Below are 15,425 nucleotides of genomic sequence, written 5' to 3' on the forward strand. Positions count from 1 at the left end.
ACTGCCTCCCATTCCTGACCATTTGCCTTTTGTCTTCAACTAATTTGGGGGACGTTTTGTCCAACTAAATGATCCATATTCTTCAAGGCTGGAATTGAGTCCTATTACAAATATATTTTCTCACCCTCTCCAGAGCATAGCAACCCAGCATCTACTGGCCTCTCATAGCTCTAACCATCCACAACCCTAAGCTGGCTTCTCATCAAATGTGCACTTTTCACCACCCAAATTCAATTAATTCACTCTTAGAATAATAAACAATAGTCGCCTACCGCCTACCTTTTCCAGCCTTGATTCAATCATTTATCAATTTTATCTTCAAAGTCCCTCACTTTAGGGAGATGAGTCCTAAAGAAAACAGCACTCTTGCCAATGACATAGTGCCACCTAGTTGCAACGTAAGGTAAATCACAGTGGCAGGAGGAGGATCTCCACACTACTTTTACAGAAATGAACTGCAGGTAAAAAACAAGAAGCTACAGTACTGTTTGGCAGGACAATTTGTTTCATGCGTGCATACTATCGCCCTGACTAAATTAACTCTCGAGTCTTACAGGTATTATTTGTTTTCAGTTCCATGCACAGATTAGCCATTTAGTATTCACTAAATCAAACTCAATTTCTGAAGTGTCTTACACCAATATATTCATGCATATATGGTTAAAATTTTCCTTGAGAATCTATCACGTGAGAGTGTGGCTTATTATAACAAGTAAACAGAACAGATAAATACAAAATAAGAAATCTCATGATTTACTCACATATAAGGGAGCTTGCTGTGGATTAAGTTTCATGACCCAGGACACTGAAACAGAAATGGAATAAATGAGAATAAAATTAAAAGTTGTCATCGAAAATATATAAGCCAGCTAAAGTCCTAGGTGTCATGCATAGCTCTATGAGTACAATCCCGTGCCCGCGATTACAATATGCCCAGCCGTATGCTATACACTAAGAGATTTAGGAAGGAAGCGGGGTCAGGGATTGACCCCAGACTCAATCTTTTCAAGTGGGGAAGAAAGATCTTCCGATTGAAAAATAAAGACAAAAAGCTTCACTGTCACAGAAGTTTCAACAGCCAACAGGATATTTAAAACAGTTATCCAAGCAAAACCACTGTATGTTCACTTACATTTTTACATAGTCCCTCAAACTCACAAAATGCTGTTTACTCAGGGACTTCTTCCGGTCTTACTAGGGAGCCTGGAAAGTGAGGGGAGGATTGCAAGGGACCACTAGAATGCTCTTCCTCAATTCCCCTTCGCTGAGCAGGGAGGCTACAGCTTGCCTCTCTAACCACTAAAAGGCACGACCCTCCTCAAAGTTAATAGCTGGATTCCCTGATTGTTACGTTCACTAAATGAATTCTCATAAAAATCTCATTAAGATTTAGAGAAGGCTCCCAGGGTTGAATTCCTGAACGTTAAGAATAGCATGTTCTTAAAAGTTTCACTTGGTGATTGGACCAGGACCTCATCTAGGCTCTAAACGCTCAGAATGGTAGGTCCCTTACCAAACACCCTGAGTTTGAGTATAAAGTGATCTCATGCTCTTAAGAGTCAGAGAAACAGAACCAAGTGACTTCACTATAATTTAATCTGAGGAAGTTTCTTACTCACAATAGGTAAATGAAGGCACATACTAACCAGCAATATCAACAACAGTATAAAGTGTCATTCATATACGCAAAAAACAGACAAAATCCCAAACTCTGTGTTCTAACAAATCACAAAAGCCTCACTAACAATACATTGAAATGACCAAATGTTTGGACTGAAAAGTAATGCCTTGGTAGCCCAGCCATGCCTAACTCAAATAACAGAACCATCTCGATGTTAAAATCCTCACAGATCAAGCTGTGTATGTCTCGGATCAAGACTTCACCAAAAAGCAGTGAGCATACACTTAAGAGGGAAAAAATCTACATCAGCCTCCTAAATGCAATCATCTCCACACCAGTTGCAGGTCCCAAGCTTCAGTGTGTTCTGCTGGACAACGTAGTAGAAAGCTGACAAGCAGGTGGCTTTCCCACACTGACTGAACCACCTCCATGCCCATGCCCATTCATTCTCTGGTCCACCCCATGCGCTATAACAGACCTCCAGGCTCAGGGTACTCTTTCCTTCCTGACTGCCTTCACTTAATGACTTTGTACTTTTAGGTGCAAATATTATCTGCAGAAATCCACACTGAAAACCAAGCTTGAGAAAGGCAGCAATAACCAACATTTTTACAAGAAGAACAAGGTCAATTTCAAGCCCATCAGATTCAAATAGCAAGCATGGATGAAAATGAAAGATTGAAAGGCCTGAGTGCCTTCTCAATGTGTTAAATATCTATTTAATTTACAATTAAGCTCACTGTGCTCACTGGCCTTTTAATCAGCTTTCCAGGTCCTGCTCAGACTTGCCTAGGACATGGGAATGAAAGAACCTATAAATTTATGGACCAATCTACCTTAACTAACTTGTCAAGTGTTCCTGCATCAAGTAGAAGAAACATCAGTGAAACTGATACAGGAATTAACACCTTGTTAATCCATAAAAATTAAAGGAGTGGTATCCAATCTTCTGGCTTCCCTGGGCTACACTGGAAGAAGAAGAATTGTGTTGTGCCACACATAAAATACACTAATACTAGTAATAGCTGCTAAGCTTTAAAAAAATTGCAAAAAAAGAAAATCTCATTAATTTTTTGTTTGTTTTGAGATGGAGTCTCACTCTGTCACCCAGGCTGGAGTGCAGTGGCACCATCTTGGCTCACTGCAACCTCTGCCGCCTGGGTTCAAGCGATTCTCCTGCCTCAGCCTCCCGAGTAGCTGGGATTATAGGCGCGTGCCACCACGCCCAGCTAATTTTTGTATTTTTAGTAGAGACGGGGTTTCACCATGTTGGCCAGGCTGGTCTCGAACTCCTGACCTCAGGTGATCCACCCGCCTAGGCCTCCCCAAGTGCTGGGATTACAGGCGTGAGCCACCATGCCCGGCCAATGTTTTAAGAAAGTTTACGAATTTGTATTGGGCCACATTCAAAGCCTTCACAGGCCGCATGCAGCCTGCAGGCCGTGGTTGGACAAGCTTGGATTAGAGAAATCTACAGAGACAAACTAGTGACTTAGCAGCCCTCTGATGTTTCGTGATTTGCAAGAAACTTAGGATGACTATGTGTAAAGACCACAGACATCAATTTAACTGAATGATTCCCACCACACTGGAATGAGGAAGCTGAGCAAACTCAGAGGACTCTAAGAAAGGGCTGATGTCATCTGAACTGTTTGGAAGTATAAACTCCTCTAAACATGTCTCAAAACCAGAACTCGTAAGAGTTGTTCTGATACACGGATTAAAAGAGGGATGACAAAGTGTCTGTCCCTCACACTGGTCAAAGGGACAGGTCACTGTTATGCTGGCAACACAGGCTGCTGAAAAGAATGTATCTGTCAAAAGTAATCAAAGTAATGACCCCAGAAGGCTCCAGAAACAGACTGGTAAATTCAGGTTGCTTTCAAACTTCCACAATGCTGGCACACAAGGGGAAAGACAAAACTAACATTTACAGAGCATTATATTTGATATTACATTTAATCCCCATTAAAAAGATACTATTTCCCCTATTTCACTAGTGAAAAAATTGATCTTTCAAAGGTTAAATCATTTAACACCAAGGTCAAAGGGTAAGTTGGAGAGACCAGATTCTAACCCAGTCTGACGTTAAAACATGGGTTTTTCCCTCCACATCATAAGAAGATTTCCTGCTAATGACCTCAAATCTAAAAGTTGACTTGCCCTACACCTGGAGCCCCATCCTACAAACTCTCCCTGACATTGTTAATTCAGCTGTCATTGTGCACCTACAATGTGCCAGACACCATACTCCTCAAGACTCTGCAGGCACAGAAGGAACAGACAAAAATCCCTACCTTCATAGATATTATTCTAGGGGTAACACAGGTAAATAAAACATTAAAATAAATAGTTTTCACATAGTAACAAACTCTATAGAGAAAAATAAAACAGAAGAAGGAATAGCAAATGAGGGAGACGCCATTTTAAACACAGTGCTGAGGGAAGGCCTCCGTGAGAAAGATATCATTTACCCCAAAAATAAAAAAGTAACAGAAAAAACAGGTAAAAGGTGTTCTAGACACTTAAACCTGCCACAACATTGAGAACTCGGTTCTGATGCAAACCCTCGCTGCATATAATGCATTAACTTATTTTACACATTTAAACAAACAAACTCTACTTAAGAACTGTGTTCTAAAGGAAGGAGCATATTACAGGAAGGCAGTTTTTGGTCAGAGTAAACACACTGAAAAACTAAACCTATTGAAAGACCAAGACCAGCTGAAACTCTTTGTCAGATTTTTGACCAAAAGGAAAATTAAAGAAACACACCATGCCCATCCAATGATTTCACCAAGGAATTTTAAGAGAGAAGATCCTACTTCTTCCTTACCCCAGGAACCAGTGAAATGGCTGAGCAAATTCAAAAGTTCACTGGGGCTGCTTTCATGTAACACAGGGACAATACATGACAGACAGTGGAACCCTACAGGTTGCCTAGTATTTGAAAGACTGAAAAGGAGAAAATGTCAAAATTCAAAGTCTTAAATGATGTGGTTTTAAGTATGTTCATCAATTTCACTACTCAGTAGTAAAGCCAGCTACAGTTGTAAGGAATCAGAAATTTGAGGGGTGGGAAATAAGCAGAAGCACAGTAGTTAAGGATTTGTATTCTTCCCACATTTTCCACTTTATTTTATACTGATGAGAAAAAACTAATTTAGTAGTTTTCTGCTGTATAAAAGAGACACATTCATTTTATGTCAAAATAAGAGTCACTCAATTTTAATACAACTATCTCAATTTATAAATTAACATTCTCCCCCATTGACCACACACAGTAAGTCTCTTATGGTGGTGTTGATTAGAGAAGCAAACGTTGCTGCCACAATTCTCTTCCTGCATTTTAATATAAACAATCATTCTTTTCTTCATAGAGTGCAGTGTGGACACCATCATCAGAATGTACCAGCGCTGGGTGTGCAAAGTTTACAAAGATTAGCAATAGCAAAAGTTTGGAGATTTTTGAAATTCATGCTGCCTGCAAAGAACTATGTAAAAACTCAATCACTATAGAGGACCACAAAGAAACTCAGGCATGAAGTTATATGGCTGTGTGATTGGTTTGGGAGAAGGAACAGAAAGCACTTCCACCAACCTATATGCCTGAGCAAATAAATGCAAAACCTCAGAAGCTACAAAAAAGTTTATATACCTAAATTAAAATTGGTGTCCACAGCAGTGGTCAGCAAAGTGCCTGTGAAGAGCAAATTGGTAAATGTTTTAGGCTCTGTAGGTACTATGATCTCTGTTAAACAATATGTAAATGAATGGGTGTGGCTGTGTTCCAACAAAACTTTATTTACAAAAAGAGGCAGCATGTTACATCCAGTCAACAAGCTATAATGTACCAACCCCTGGTCTAACACTAACCAAATACCTCTTAATAAGCCAAAGAAACAGTGTGTCCTCTTAGGCCGGATGTGGTGGCTCACACCTATAATCCCAGCATTTTGGGAGGCCGAGATCACCTGCAGGGAGATCACCTGAGGTCAGGAGTTTGAGACCATCCTGGCCAACATGGTGAAACCCTATTTCTACTAAAAATACAAAAATTAGCCAAGCATGGTGGCAGGCGCCTGTAATCCCAGCTACTGGGAAGGCTGAAGCATGAGGACTGCTTGAACCCAGGAGGCAGAGGTTGCAGTGAGCCGAGATCACGCCATTGCACTCCAGCCTGGGCAACAAGAGAGAAACTCTGTTTCAAAAAAAAAAAAAAAAAAAAAAGGAAATAAAAGTATACAAAGTGAAAATGAAGAAATTAAACTGCCCTTATTTGCCAGTGACATCACTGCCTATGCACAAAAATCCAAAAATCTACAAAAAAGCTTCTAGTACTAAAAATGAGTTTAGCAAGGTTGTAGAATCCAAGGTCAGCATATAACATAAAATCATCTTCCTATATACTAGCAATGACCAACTGGAAATTGAGAAGTATCATTCACAACAGTACAACACATGAAATAAATGTGTAAGATTACAAAATACATGCAAGATCCAATTGCTAAAAACTACAAAACACTGATGAAAAATCTAAGAACGTCTAACTAAATAGATATACCATGTTCATGGCTCATTATTAAAATGTCAATTGCCTCCTAACTGATTTCCAGCTTCAATGCAATGCCAATCAAAAACCCCAGTAGGCTGGGCATGGTGGCTCACGCCTGTAAGCCCTACACTTTGGGAGACCATGGTGGGAGGATTGCTTCATCCCGGCAGCCTGGGCAACATAGAGAGACCCTGTCTCTACAAAAATAAAAATAGCCAGGCATGAGGCCGGGCGCGGTGGCTCACGCTTGTAATCCCAGCACTTTGGGAGGCCGAGGTGGGCGGATCACGAGGTCAGGAGATCGAGACCACGGTGAAACCCCGTCTCTACTAAAAATACAAAAAAATTAGCCGGGCGTGGTGGCGGGCGCCTGCAGTCCCAGCTACTCGGAGAGGCTGAGGCAGGAGAATGGCGTGAACCCGGGAGGCGGAGCTTGCAGCGAGCCGAGATCGCGCCACTGCACTCCAGCCTGGGCGACAGAGCGAGACTCCGTCTCAAAAAAAAAAAAAAAAAAAAAAAAATAGCCAGGCATGGTGGTGCATGCATGTGATCCCAGCTACTTGGGAGGCTGACGTGGGATAATCGCTTGGGTCAAGGCTACAGTGAGCAGTGATCCTGCCACTGCGTTTCAGCCTGGGCAACTGAGTGGGACCTTTGTTTTTTTTTTTTTTTTTTGAGATGAGGTCTCGCTCTGTCGACCAGGCTGGAGTGAAGTGGTGCAATCTCGACTCACTGCAACCTCCATCTCCTGGGTTCAAGCGATTCTCCTGCCTCAGCCTCCCAAGTAGCTGGGATTACAGGTGCCCGCCACCATGCCCAGCTAATTTTTTTGTTTTTAGTAGAGACGGGGTTTCGCCATGTTGGCCAGGCTGGTCTTGAACTCCTGAACTCAAGTGATCCACCTGCCTCGGCCTCCCAAAGTGCTGGGATTACAGGCATGAGCCACCACACCGGGCCATGAAACACTTTCTTCCACCCACGGCTTTCTCTTCTCTCCCCATTTACAGCAGTAAGACAGCATAACCTGGGAAAGAGAGAGAGGGGGAAGCTACTTCCAAATGGATGCCTGTCCCCATCAGTAATAACCACGTCTATTCAAGCGCTAGATGTTAACTTTAAAAGAAGGGAACATCAAAAGTCCAAGTTTCAGCCGGGCGCGGTGGCTCATGCCTATAAGCCCAGCACTTTAGGAGGCTGAGGCGGGTGGATCATGAGGTCAGGAGTTCAAGACCAGCCTGGCCAATATGGTGAAACCCCGTCTCTACTAAAAATACAAAAATTAGTCAGGCATGGTGGCACGTGCCTGTAGTCCCAGCTACTCGGGAGAGACAGAAGATTCGCTTCAACCGGGGAAGCAGAGGTTGCAGTGAGCCAAGATCATGCCACTGCACTCCAGCCTGGGTGACAGAGACAGACTCCATCTCAAAAAAAAAAAAAAAAAAAAAAAAAAAAAAGAGTCCAAGTGTCTTTGCCTAGCTTTGTCAGGAATGTTTTTACCCTCAATCTGTAAGTGTGACCAAATATAATTTTTAAAGGTTTACCCTCAATCTGTAAGTTTAAAGGTTTACTATAATCTCTTCATAAGAAAACTATTGGAAAGATGGAATAAAATACACAGAAATGTCCTTAACAGGTAAATATTTATTTTTCTTTATTATTATTATACTTTAAGTTCTGGGGTATATGTGCAGAACGTGCAGGTTTGTTGCATAGGTACACACGTGCCATGGTGGTTTGCTGCACCCATCAACTCGTCATCTACATCAGGTATTTCTCCTAATGCTATCCCTCCCCTAGCCCCCCAACCCCCAACAGGCCCCAGTGTGTGATGTTCCCCCCTCCCTGTGTCCATGTGTTCTCACTGTTCAACTCCCACTACAGGTAAAAATTTCTAGAATGTATCTACTCCATCTGGTACTGTAAGTATTCTAAACTGTGCTAGTATAGCTGCTTTAAATCACTGCTTTCTTCTGCAAATGGTGGCACCTTTAAAGTGTTATCTTGAAGGGGAAGTGAGTGATTTGCTCATGTCTCTACTGAACTAACACTGTTAACACCCAGTCCAGTTCTATCTTAAACAAGTCTGAGAAATACAGACATAATCTTGTTATTTGTCAAGACTAAGGTAAAATAAGGAAAGTTGGAACTAACTTTCTTATGACTGATGTACTGAAAACAATCCATCTCTCACCATTTCCTAAATAGCATAGTCACAAAGAGCTCTACCCTACCAAGCCACTCTGCAAGTCCCACTCTCAAAGGAAGACTCACAGGTGACCGAGAAGATACATTCGCTATTGTTTCCACTATCCTTCAGTTCATCTGACACCTTTGAAGAAATGCATTTGGATAAGACTCACAAGTCTCAGGGCCCCTTCTTTATGAAAGAAATAGCTAAGCCTCCATACTCAGAAGAATCAGACCTTTAAGAATGCTTAAGTCATGTAAAAACGTATCAAAATTATTATCATTACAGCTACCAGGAAATAGCTACCTACTTCATGTTAGATACTGCAGTTAACTATCTCACACAGTTTCACTGATTCCTAACAACACTGCAAAGCATGTTACTAACCCTTATGGAGTAGGAAGCTGAAGCTCTGAGAGGCTATGCAACTAGTCAATGGAAATGTGGGGATCTGAACTCTACCTAGCTCCAAAGGGTATACTTTTTTCTAAAATTTCTAATTTTTTTCCAATTTCACAATGGAGGAAGAGTTTTCACTACAATTTTAATAATTTCACCAGCTGAGTGGGGTGGCTCCTGCCTGTAATTCCAACACTGTGGGAGACTGAGGTGGGAGGACAGCTTGGGTCCCGGGGAGACAACTGGGAAACAGTGAAGATTCCGATTCTAAAAAAACAGTAATTTCACCAAAAGCGCGGGACAGATTTCTAAATCGGAATCTCTTGTTAAAATCCTTAAAGCACTAGTTAAGCCCCACTTCTTTTCAAAAAATAACCGACAGATTAAAAAAAAGGTTAGAAATCCTTTTAAAGTAAATTTCATCAGAGATCTGCAAGTGAACTGTCATTGTGGACAAGTCCCCAGAGTTGGTGGCTCTCTCCTGTGTACGCTAGTTACCACTAGGCAGTAAAAATAATTTACCCAATTCAAACACATACCGTGCCTGCACTATGTTAAGACTGCCGGCAAAGAGGGTAAAAAGCTAAATAAGGTCTATCACAGCCCTCAAGAAGTTAAGGACTAGAGGAGGAGTCCATTTATAGTATAGTATGTGTGCAGTTACCATTTAGTCAAGGCAAACGAAGTGTGAGAAATCCTAAAACAACAGCACCTACAGTATAACATGCCATCACCGCCCAGAGAAGGAAAGCAACTGGTGCACTCGTCACATTATGTTGTAAGCAGCACTTGCTTTACATTATGTCCCTCCCTGACAATCCCTTCCAACCTCTGTCAACCTCCTTCCCCACAATCACACACACACACAAAACCACACAACCAGGAAGGGAAGCCATTGAGCGAATACTGTGAATCCCAAAAGTGGCTCTGTAGTTTAAAAGTGCAATGCCTGTGCCTGAAGAAAATTTGTCTTTAGCTTCATCAGGTGAAGAAAATTGGTTTTATAACACAAGGCCCACCAAACCAGAAAAGCCCAGGAACGCTTCTCCACGGGACTCACTTAGCATGAGAAATCACTCAGAGCAAACTGACACACGCAGTATTTGTCAAATTTTTATTTTTCATTTAGCAGAAGGTAAGGTAAAGGAATACAACTGAAGTTAATAAATGACACTGGCCATTTTGTTCATTTGTCACTGCGAATGATAGACATTTAAGCTAGTTCCATCTAGGGAATTGAAACAGAATCATGTTCATATAATAAGCCAGACGAACCAAATTCCGTGGAATACGTGCACCCAAAACTGGACCAGACTTGTACTTAATGCAGCCTGCAAATACCCAAGAGTCCACGACAGAATACAAGAACAGTAACACTGGTTTATCTCAACTGATCTTAGCTCCTTCACAAACTTGCCAATAATGACCTTTCAAGAACTGCACCGTTTGTCCTCATCTGGGCAATCCAATGGCTTAGAAAAACTGAAGAAACTGCTTCTTCGAAAAATAAAACAATGCGGGGACGGGGAGTAGTAACAACAAAAAAAGGCACACTGGTTTTTACTGTACTGAAGCAATAAACTCTCCAAATAACTTCATTAATGAGTATCAGCAAAGAATGAACACCAAAATACCGCTCAATCCAACTTTCATCGTGAATTCCTGAGTTCACAGTAGAATCATTAAATGTGACGGTATCACTCTGCTATAAGAACTATTTCCAAAACATCACAAACTTATCTACCCCCTTTCTTGATTTAAAAAAAAAAGAAAAGAAAGAAAATTTGAGGGTTTTTGCTTTTTTCAAGTTTACATATCAGTTTGCCTTTGCAAAAAAAAAAAAAAAAATTTGTTTAGTCTCAAAGTATAGCTGCAAGTTGGACCGGCTGCACAGGTCCCAGAGCGCTTGGGGACCGCACGGGTCTCCTGGGCCGCTCGCCTCCGACGGGCGCAGTTTCAGCCGGGCCGCGCCCCGGAGAAGCAGCGGAGAGACCCCAGCAGGCGGGCGCCGCCAGACAGGTTTACCGTCCGCGTCGGCCCCGGGGAGCCGCTCCCTCGCGCCCGCAGCACTTGTTCGCGGCGCGGACTCCACACCGCGGCCGCCCGCCCCAGGGGAGGAGTGAGTCCACCCCAGCGGCGCCAACCCGGGGACCTGGGGCAGGGGTTCAGGGCCATCCGTGGCCGGGCGCGCCCCCCACCCGGAAAGCGGCGACGGCCCCCAAGTTGGGCTGCGGAGTGGGAGGCGCGCCGCGCCCCAAGCAGACAATGCGGGAGAAGGGTGATGCGCAGGGAGGAGGGGGTCTGCAAAGCTGAGGTCCCCGCGCCGTCCGGCTACCCGTCCGTCCCGTCCCTCCCGCCCGCCCCCGAAGCCCCGCGCAGCCCCCGACCCTCCTCCGGGGCCCGCCCCACCGAGCGGCAGCAGGGGACCGGCCGCGCTCCGCACCCCGACCCCTCCTCAAATCATAAAACTTCCCCCAACTCCGCCAACTAAGTTGCGCTCTCACCGTGCGGCTCCCGGGGCTCCCCCGCAAGCCGAGCCGAAACAGCTCCTCACCTTCGCCGCGGAGAAACACAAATAGGCGGCCGCTCCCCTGGCGGCGGCGGCTGCGGCTAAAGCGGCGGCGACCGAGGCGAGCAATGGGCACGGCGGTCTCGGCTGAGCCCAGGGACTTCACCGCTGCTGCTCCGGCTCCGCGCGGGCTCTGCACATAGCCCCAGCCAGCGTACCGGATACAAGCTGCCCGGGGGTGGGCGGGGCACGCAAGAGGGCGGTAACGCCTGCGAGTCCTCCCGTGAGTACACGCGGAGCAAGGGCTGCGAGCTGGGATTGCACGGCACAGCTGCCCATCCAGCTCCATGAGACCAATAGTAAGGCACCTGGGCGGGGCGCTCAGGTTGCTAAGGGAGGCTGAGGTTGGCTGAGGTTGACTGCGGCTGCTGCTCTGTGGCAAAGTGATCAAAGTAGGGTGGCTGGCAGAGGCTGCTCTGGGAAATGGCCACCCCCATGGTCTCCTCTCCGCCCTCTCTCTAGAAACCGCCCTTTCTCTGTGCGCTAGTGGTTACCTGAGCTGTAGCACTTAACCACACATCGTGAAATGATTTACTCCCCTATTTCCCCCACTTCAACTCAGGAAGTGGGGTTTAGTCTTCTGTGTCCACAGCCTAGCACAGTCTAAGGTGTTAGGTATTAAATATAGGTATTAAACAAGTGTTGGGTGGATGCACGGCTCTATGGCGGAATCACAATTGTGACAGTGCATTCCGTGAACTTTTGGCTACTCGATCACCACAGTCATTCCGTGTTCGAGCTGCAAAGGACCTCAGAAATCATCTGATTGCTTTGAGAAGCAAAATGTGGTCCGTGTACCAACGGTGGCCGAGGAGAACATATTACTTGGTGCACGAAGAAACTTCTTTTTTCAAATAGTTGTGTTTTAGTACGCATTAGGAGGGAAATGCATATCATGTCAAACCATTGTTTCATTAATGTTATTTCTTAGGTCAAATAAAAAGTGGCAAAAAACAAGTGTACTTCAAGAAAAGCGTTAAGTAAAAATTGAGGCACTTTATATGCAGTTCAAGAACGTAAAATACTAGTTGACAGTGATTGAAGTAAGAACAGTGGTTAGGTAGGAGGAGAAGATTATTGGGTGGAAAGGAGGAGGCGGGAACCCTCTGTGGTGCTGGTTCTGTATTTTGACCTGGGTGATGGATAACTAAAGTATGTACATGAATAAAAAATACATCCAGTGCACTTTGGTGCACTTTACATATTTTAAACATGTATTTTTAATGTCAATTTTTAAAAAATCTCGTATGGGATACACCCCCACCCCCCCACACACACCAAAAAAATGCAAAGATGCAAATGACTGCCATTTGGGAAACACTGATCCAGGCAGGCTCACTAGCAGTGACCAAACACCTGAGAAAGGGTATTGTGAATACCTTATGTGTGTGCCAGGAACTTCCATTGTTGAATAGCTCCAAATCTTAGAAATGCTCCCAACCTAATGTTGAGCTCTGGTGCATAGATATATTTTCTTTTCTTTTTTCTTTTTCTTTTTCTTTTTTTTTTTTTTTTGAGGCAGAGTTTCACTCTTGTTGCCCCAGGCTGGAGTGAAATGGCGCGATATCAGCTCACCGCAACCTCCACCTCCCAGGTTCAAGCGATTCTCCTGCCTCAGCTGCCCACTGTAGCTGGAATTACAGGCACACCTCACCACGCCTGGCTAATTTTTTGTATCTTTAGTAGAGACGGGGTTTCACCATGTTGGCCAGGCTGGTCTCAAACTCCTGACATCAGGTGATCCGCCCACCTCGACCTCCCAAAGTGAAAGGGATTACAGGGGTAAGCCACTGTGCCTGGCCCTATTTTCTTAATTAACCCTCACAGAATGGCATTGTTGTTGTTGCTGTTGTTGTTGAGACAGAGTCTCGTTCTGTCACCCAGGTTAGAGTGCAGTGGTGTAATCTTGGCTCACTGCAACCTCCGCCTCCCAGGTTCAAGCAATTCTCCTGCCTCAGCCTCCTGAGTAGCTGGGATTACAGGCGCCCACCATCACGCCCAGTTAATTTTTGTATTTTTAGTAGAGATGGGGTTTCACCTGCTTTGGCCTCCCAAAGTGCTGGGATTACAGGCTTACAGGTGTGAGCCCCCACGCCCAACCCAGAATGGCTTAAAAAAAAAAAAAAAAGGCCAAGCATGCCCAGTTCTTCATGTGAAATTATTTCTGTATCACCTCATTATGCTGCTCAGCCTCTTCCACTGTTCTCTAATCTGTCCTTGTTGATATTTAAAAGCTGGCACAAGGCTGGGCACAGTGGCTCACACCTGTAATCGCAGCACTTTGGAAGGCTGAGGAGGGTAGATCACTCGAGCCCAGGAGTTCGAGACCAGCCTGGGCTACAGGTGAAACCCCGTCTGCACTAAAAGATACAAAAATTAGCCAAACGTGGTAGCCCAAATCCCAGCTACTTGGGAGGCCGAGGTAGAAGGATCGCTTGAGCCCGGGAGGCAGAGGTAGCAGTGAGCCAAATCAGCAGGGCAACTGCAGAGTGGGATACAAGGTCCTCAACCCAGATGCTCCCTAGGCCCCACTTGCCCCAGCTCATGAGAGCCTGGTTCTGAGCTCTGCCAGGACGGGGACTCAGCACTGCCCATGAAAACGGGCGTGGCGGCCAGGCGCGGTGGCTCACGCTTGTAATCCCAGCACTTTGGGAGACCGAGGCGGGTGGATCACGAGGTCAGGAGATCGAGACCACGGTGAAACCCCGTCTCTACTAAAAACACACACAAAAAATTAGTCGGGCATGGTGGCGGGCGCCTGTAGTCCCAGCTACTCGGAGAGGCTGAGGCAGGAGAATGGCGTGAACCTGGGAGGCGGAGCTTGCAGCGAGCCGAGATTGCGCCACTGCACTCCAGCCTGGGCGACAGAGCGAGACTCCGTCTCAAAAAAAAAAGAAAAGAAAACAGGCGGCGTGGCAGGGAAGAAAATCATAACCAAATATTTGTAGTCCCCTCTCTCTTCCCTTCTGGAAAGGGAGGTTCCCTGGTTTGTGGGCTCTTTGCCTCCTGGACATTATTGTATAGTGAAGGGAGAAAGGTTGAGATGCAGAGTTGCAGAAACTAAGAGAGGCCAAACTGGTCCATTTGAGGAAAGATGAGTGATCCCAGGAGGGGAGGAGGGGACACCCCGGGGAAGCGGGGGGCTTCCCAGGTGGTCCAAGAAGCAGAGGGCGGGATATAGAAAGTCAGAGCATGGTTTTGAGTTTTGGAGACAAGAGAAAAAAGGGAGGGATTTGGACAACTATGGAGAGGACTGGGCTGTGGAGAGAAATGTTTAGAGATTCGGAAGATAGTGTGTCGTGCGATGTATTGTGAAAACCCCTTCTTCATATCCCTAAAAAACCACCACTGATGGTGATTCATGATACAATTCAGTGCTTTTGCAGAGGGATTGGTGCCTTTTTAAAATAGTAATGATGTGTTGGCTTGGCTCCATCTGAATTAGTAGAGACAGACATCTTGAGCAGGTTTTATCAGTGTTCCATTAGCTAAATATTGGGTTTCCTATTTTGTGGCTTGCTTTAAACTACTTTGTAGGCCCTTCCGCACTGAAAGCCACTTCAGAAATCACCTCTTTGGCCTGCAGCTCCATGTCCCCAAGCTCTGGACTTTCCTGAATCAGTGGACTCATTCAGAAGATAATACAGCATCCCTCATCCAAAAATCCCAAATCTGAAATGCTTCAAAATCCAAAACTGTTTGAGTGCCGACATGATATTCGAAGTCCTGGTTCAAAGGAAATGCTCATTGGAGCATTTTGGATTTCAGATTTTCGAATTCCAAAATCTGAAAAAAATCCAAAATCTGAAATACTTATGTAATTTAACCTGTAATAGACATTGGGTCCTGACCTTCCAGCTGAGGCAGCAAGCAGTCAACAGAGGCTCATCATGCACCCCTCCTGCCCCTCACCGTCCCACAGGTTTGTGCCTCACTCCCCAGCCTCCCTTGCACCTGCTGGGAAGGGGACACGATGCTCCTGCCCTGCCTTCTTGGATCTTGGGCTACTGTGAGAATTGTAGGATTCCAGCCAGGGAAAGTGCTATAGGTAGAAGTACCTGGTACTCTCCATACAGAAGCTTCCAGCAATGGC

The 15,425-nt window shown here is 45.0% G+C and overlaps 1 protein-coding gene across 1 annotated transcript in view; it reads right to left on the minus strand.

Moving 5' to 3' along the window:
- Window positions 1-11,621, minus strand: part of LOC129482151 (uncharacterized) — a 59,113-nt gene extending 47,492 nt beyond the window's left edge. Inside the window, exons 1-2 of the mRNA XM_063638489.1 lie at window positions 11,318-11,621; window positions 762-805 (exon numbers count right to left, since the gene is read on the minus strand). Of these exons, the coding sequence (XP_063494559.1) occupies window positions 762-805; window positions 11,318-11,621 (348 nt within the window). The remainder of the gene's footprint in view (window positions 1-761; window positions 806-11,317) is intronic.
- Between the last annotated feature and the right edge of the window lie 3,804 nt (window positions 11,622-15,425).

This window comes from Symphalangus syndactylus, chromosome 5, assembly GCF_028878055.3.
Source record: "Symphalangus syndactylus isolate Jambi chromosome 5, NHGRI_mSymSyn1-v2.1_pri, whole genome shotgun sequence".
In the NCBI taxonomy this organism is placed as follows: domain Eukaryota; kingdom Metazoa; phylum Chordata; class Mammalia; order Primates; family Hylobatidae; genus Symphalangus; species Symphalangus syndactylus.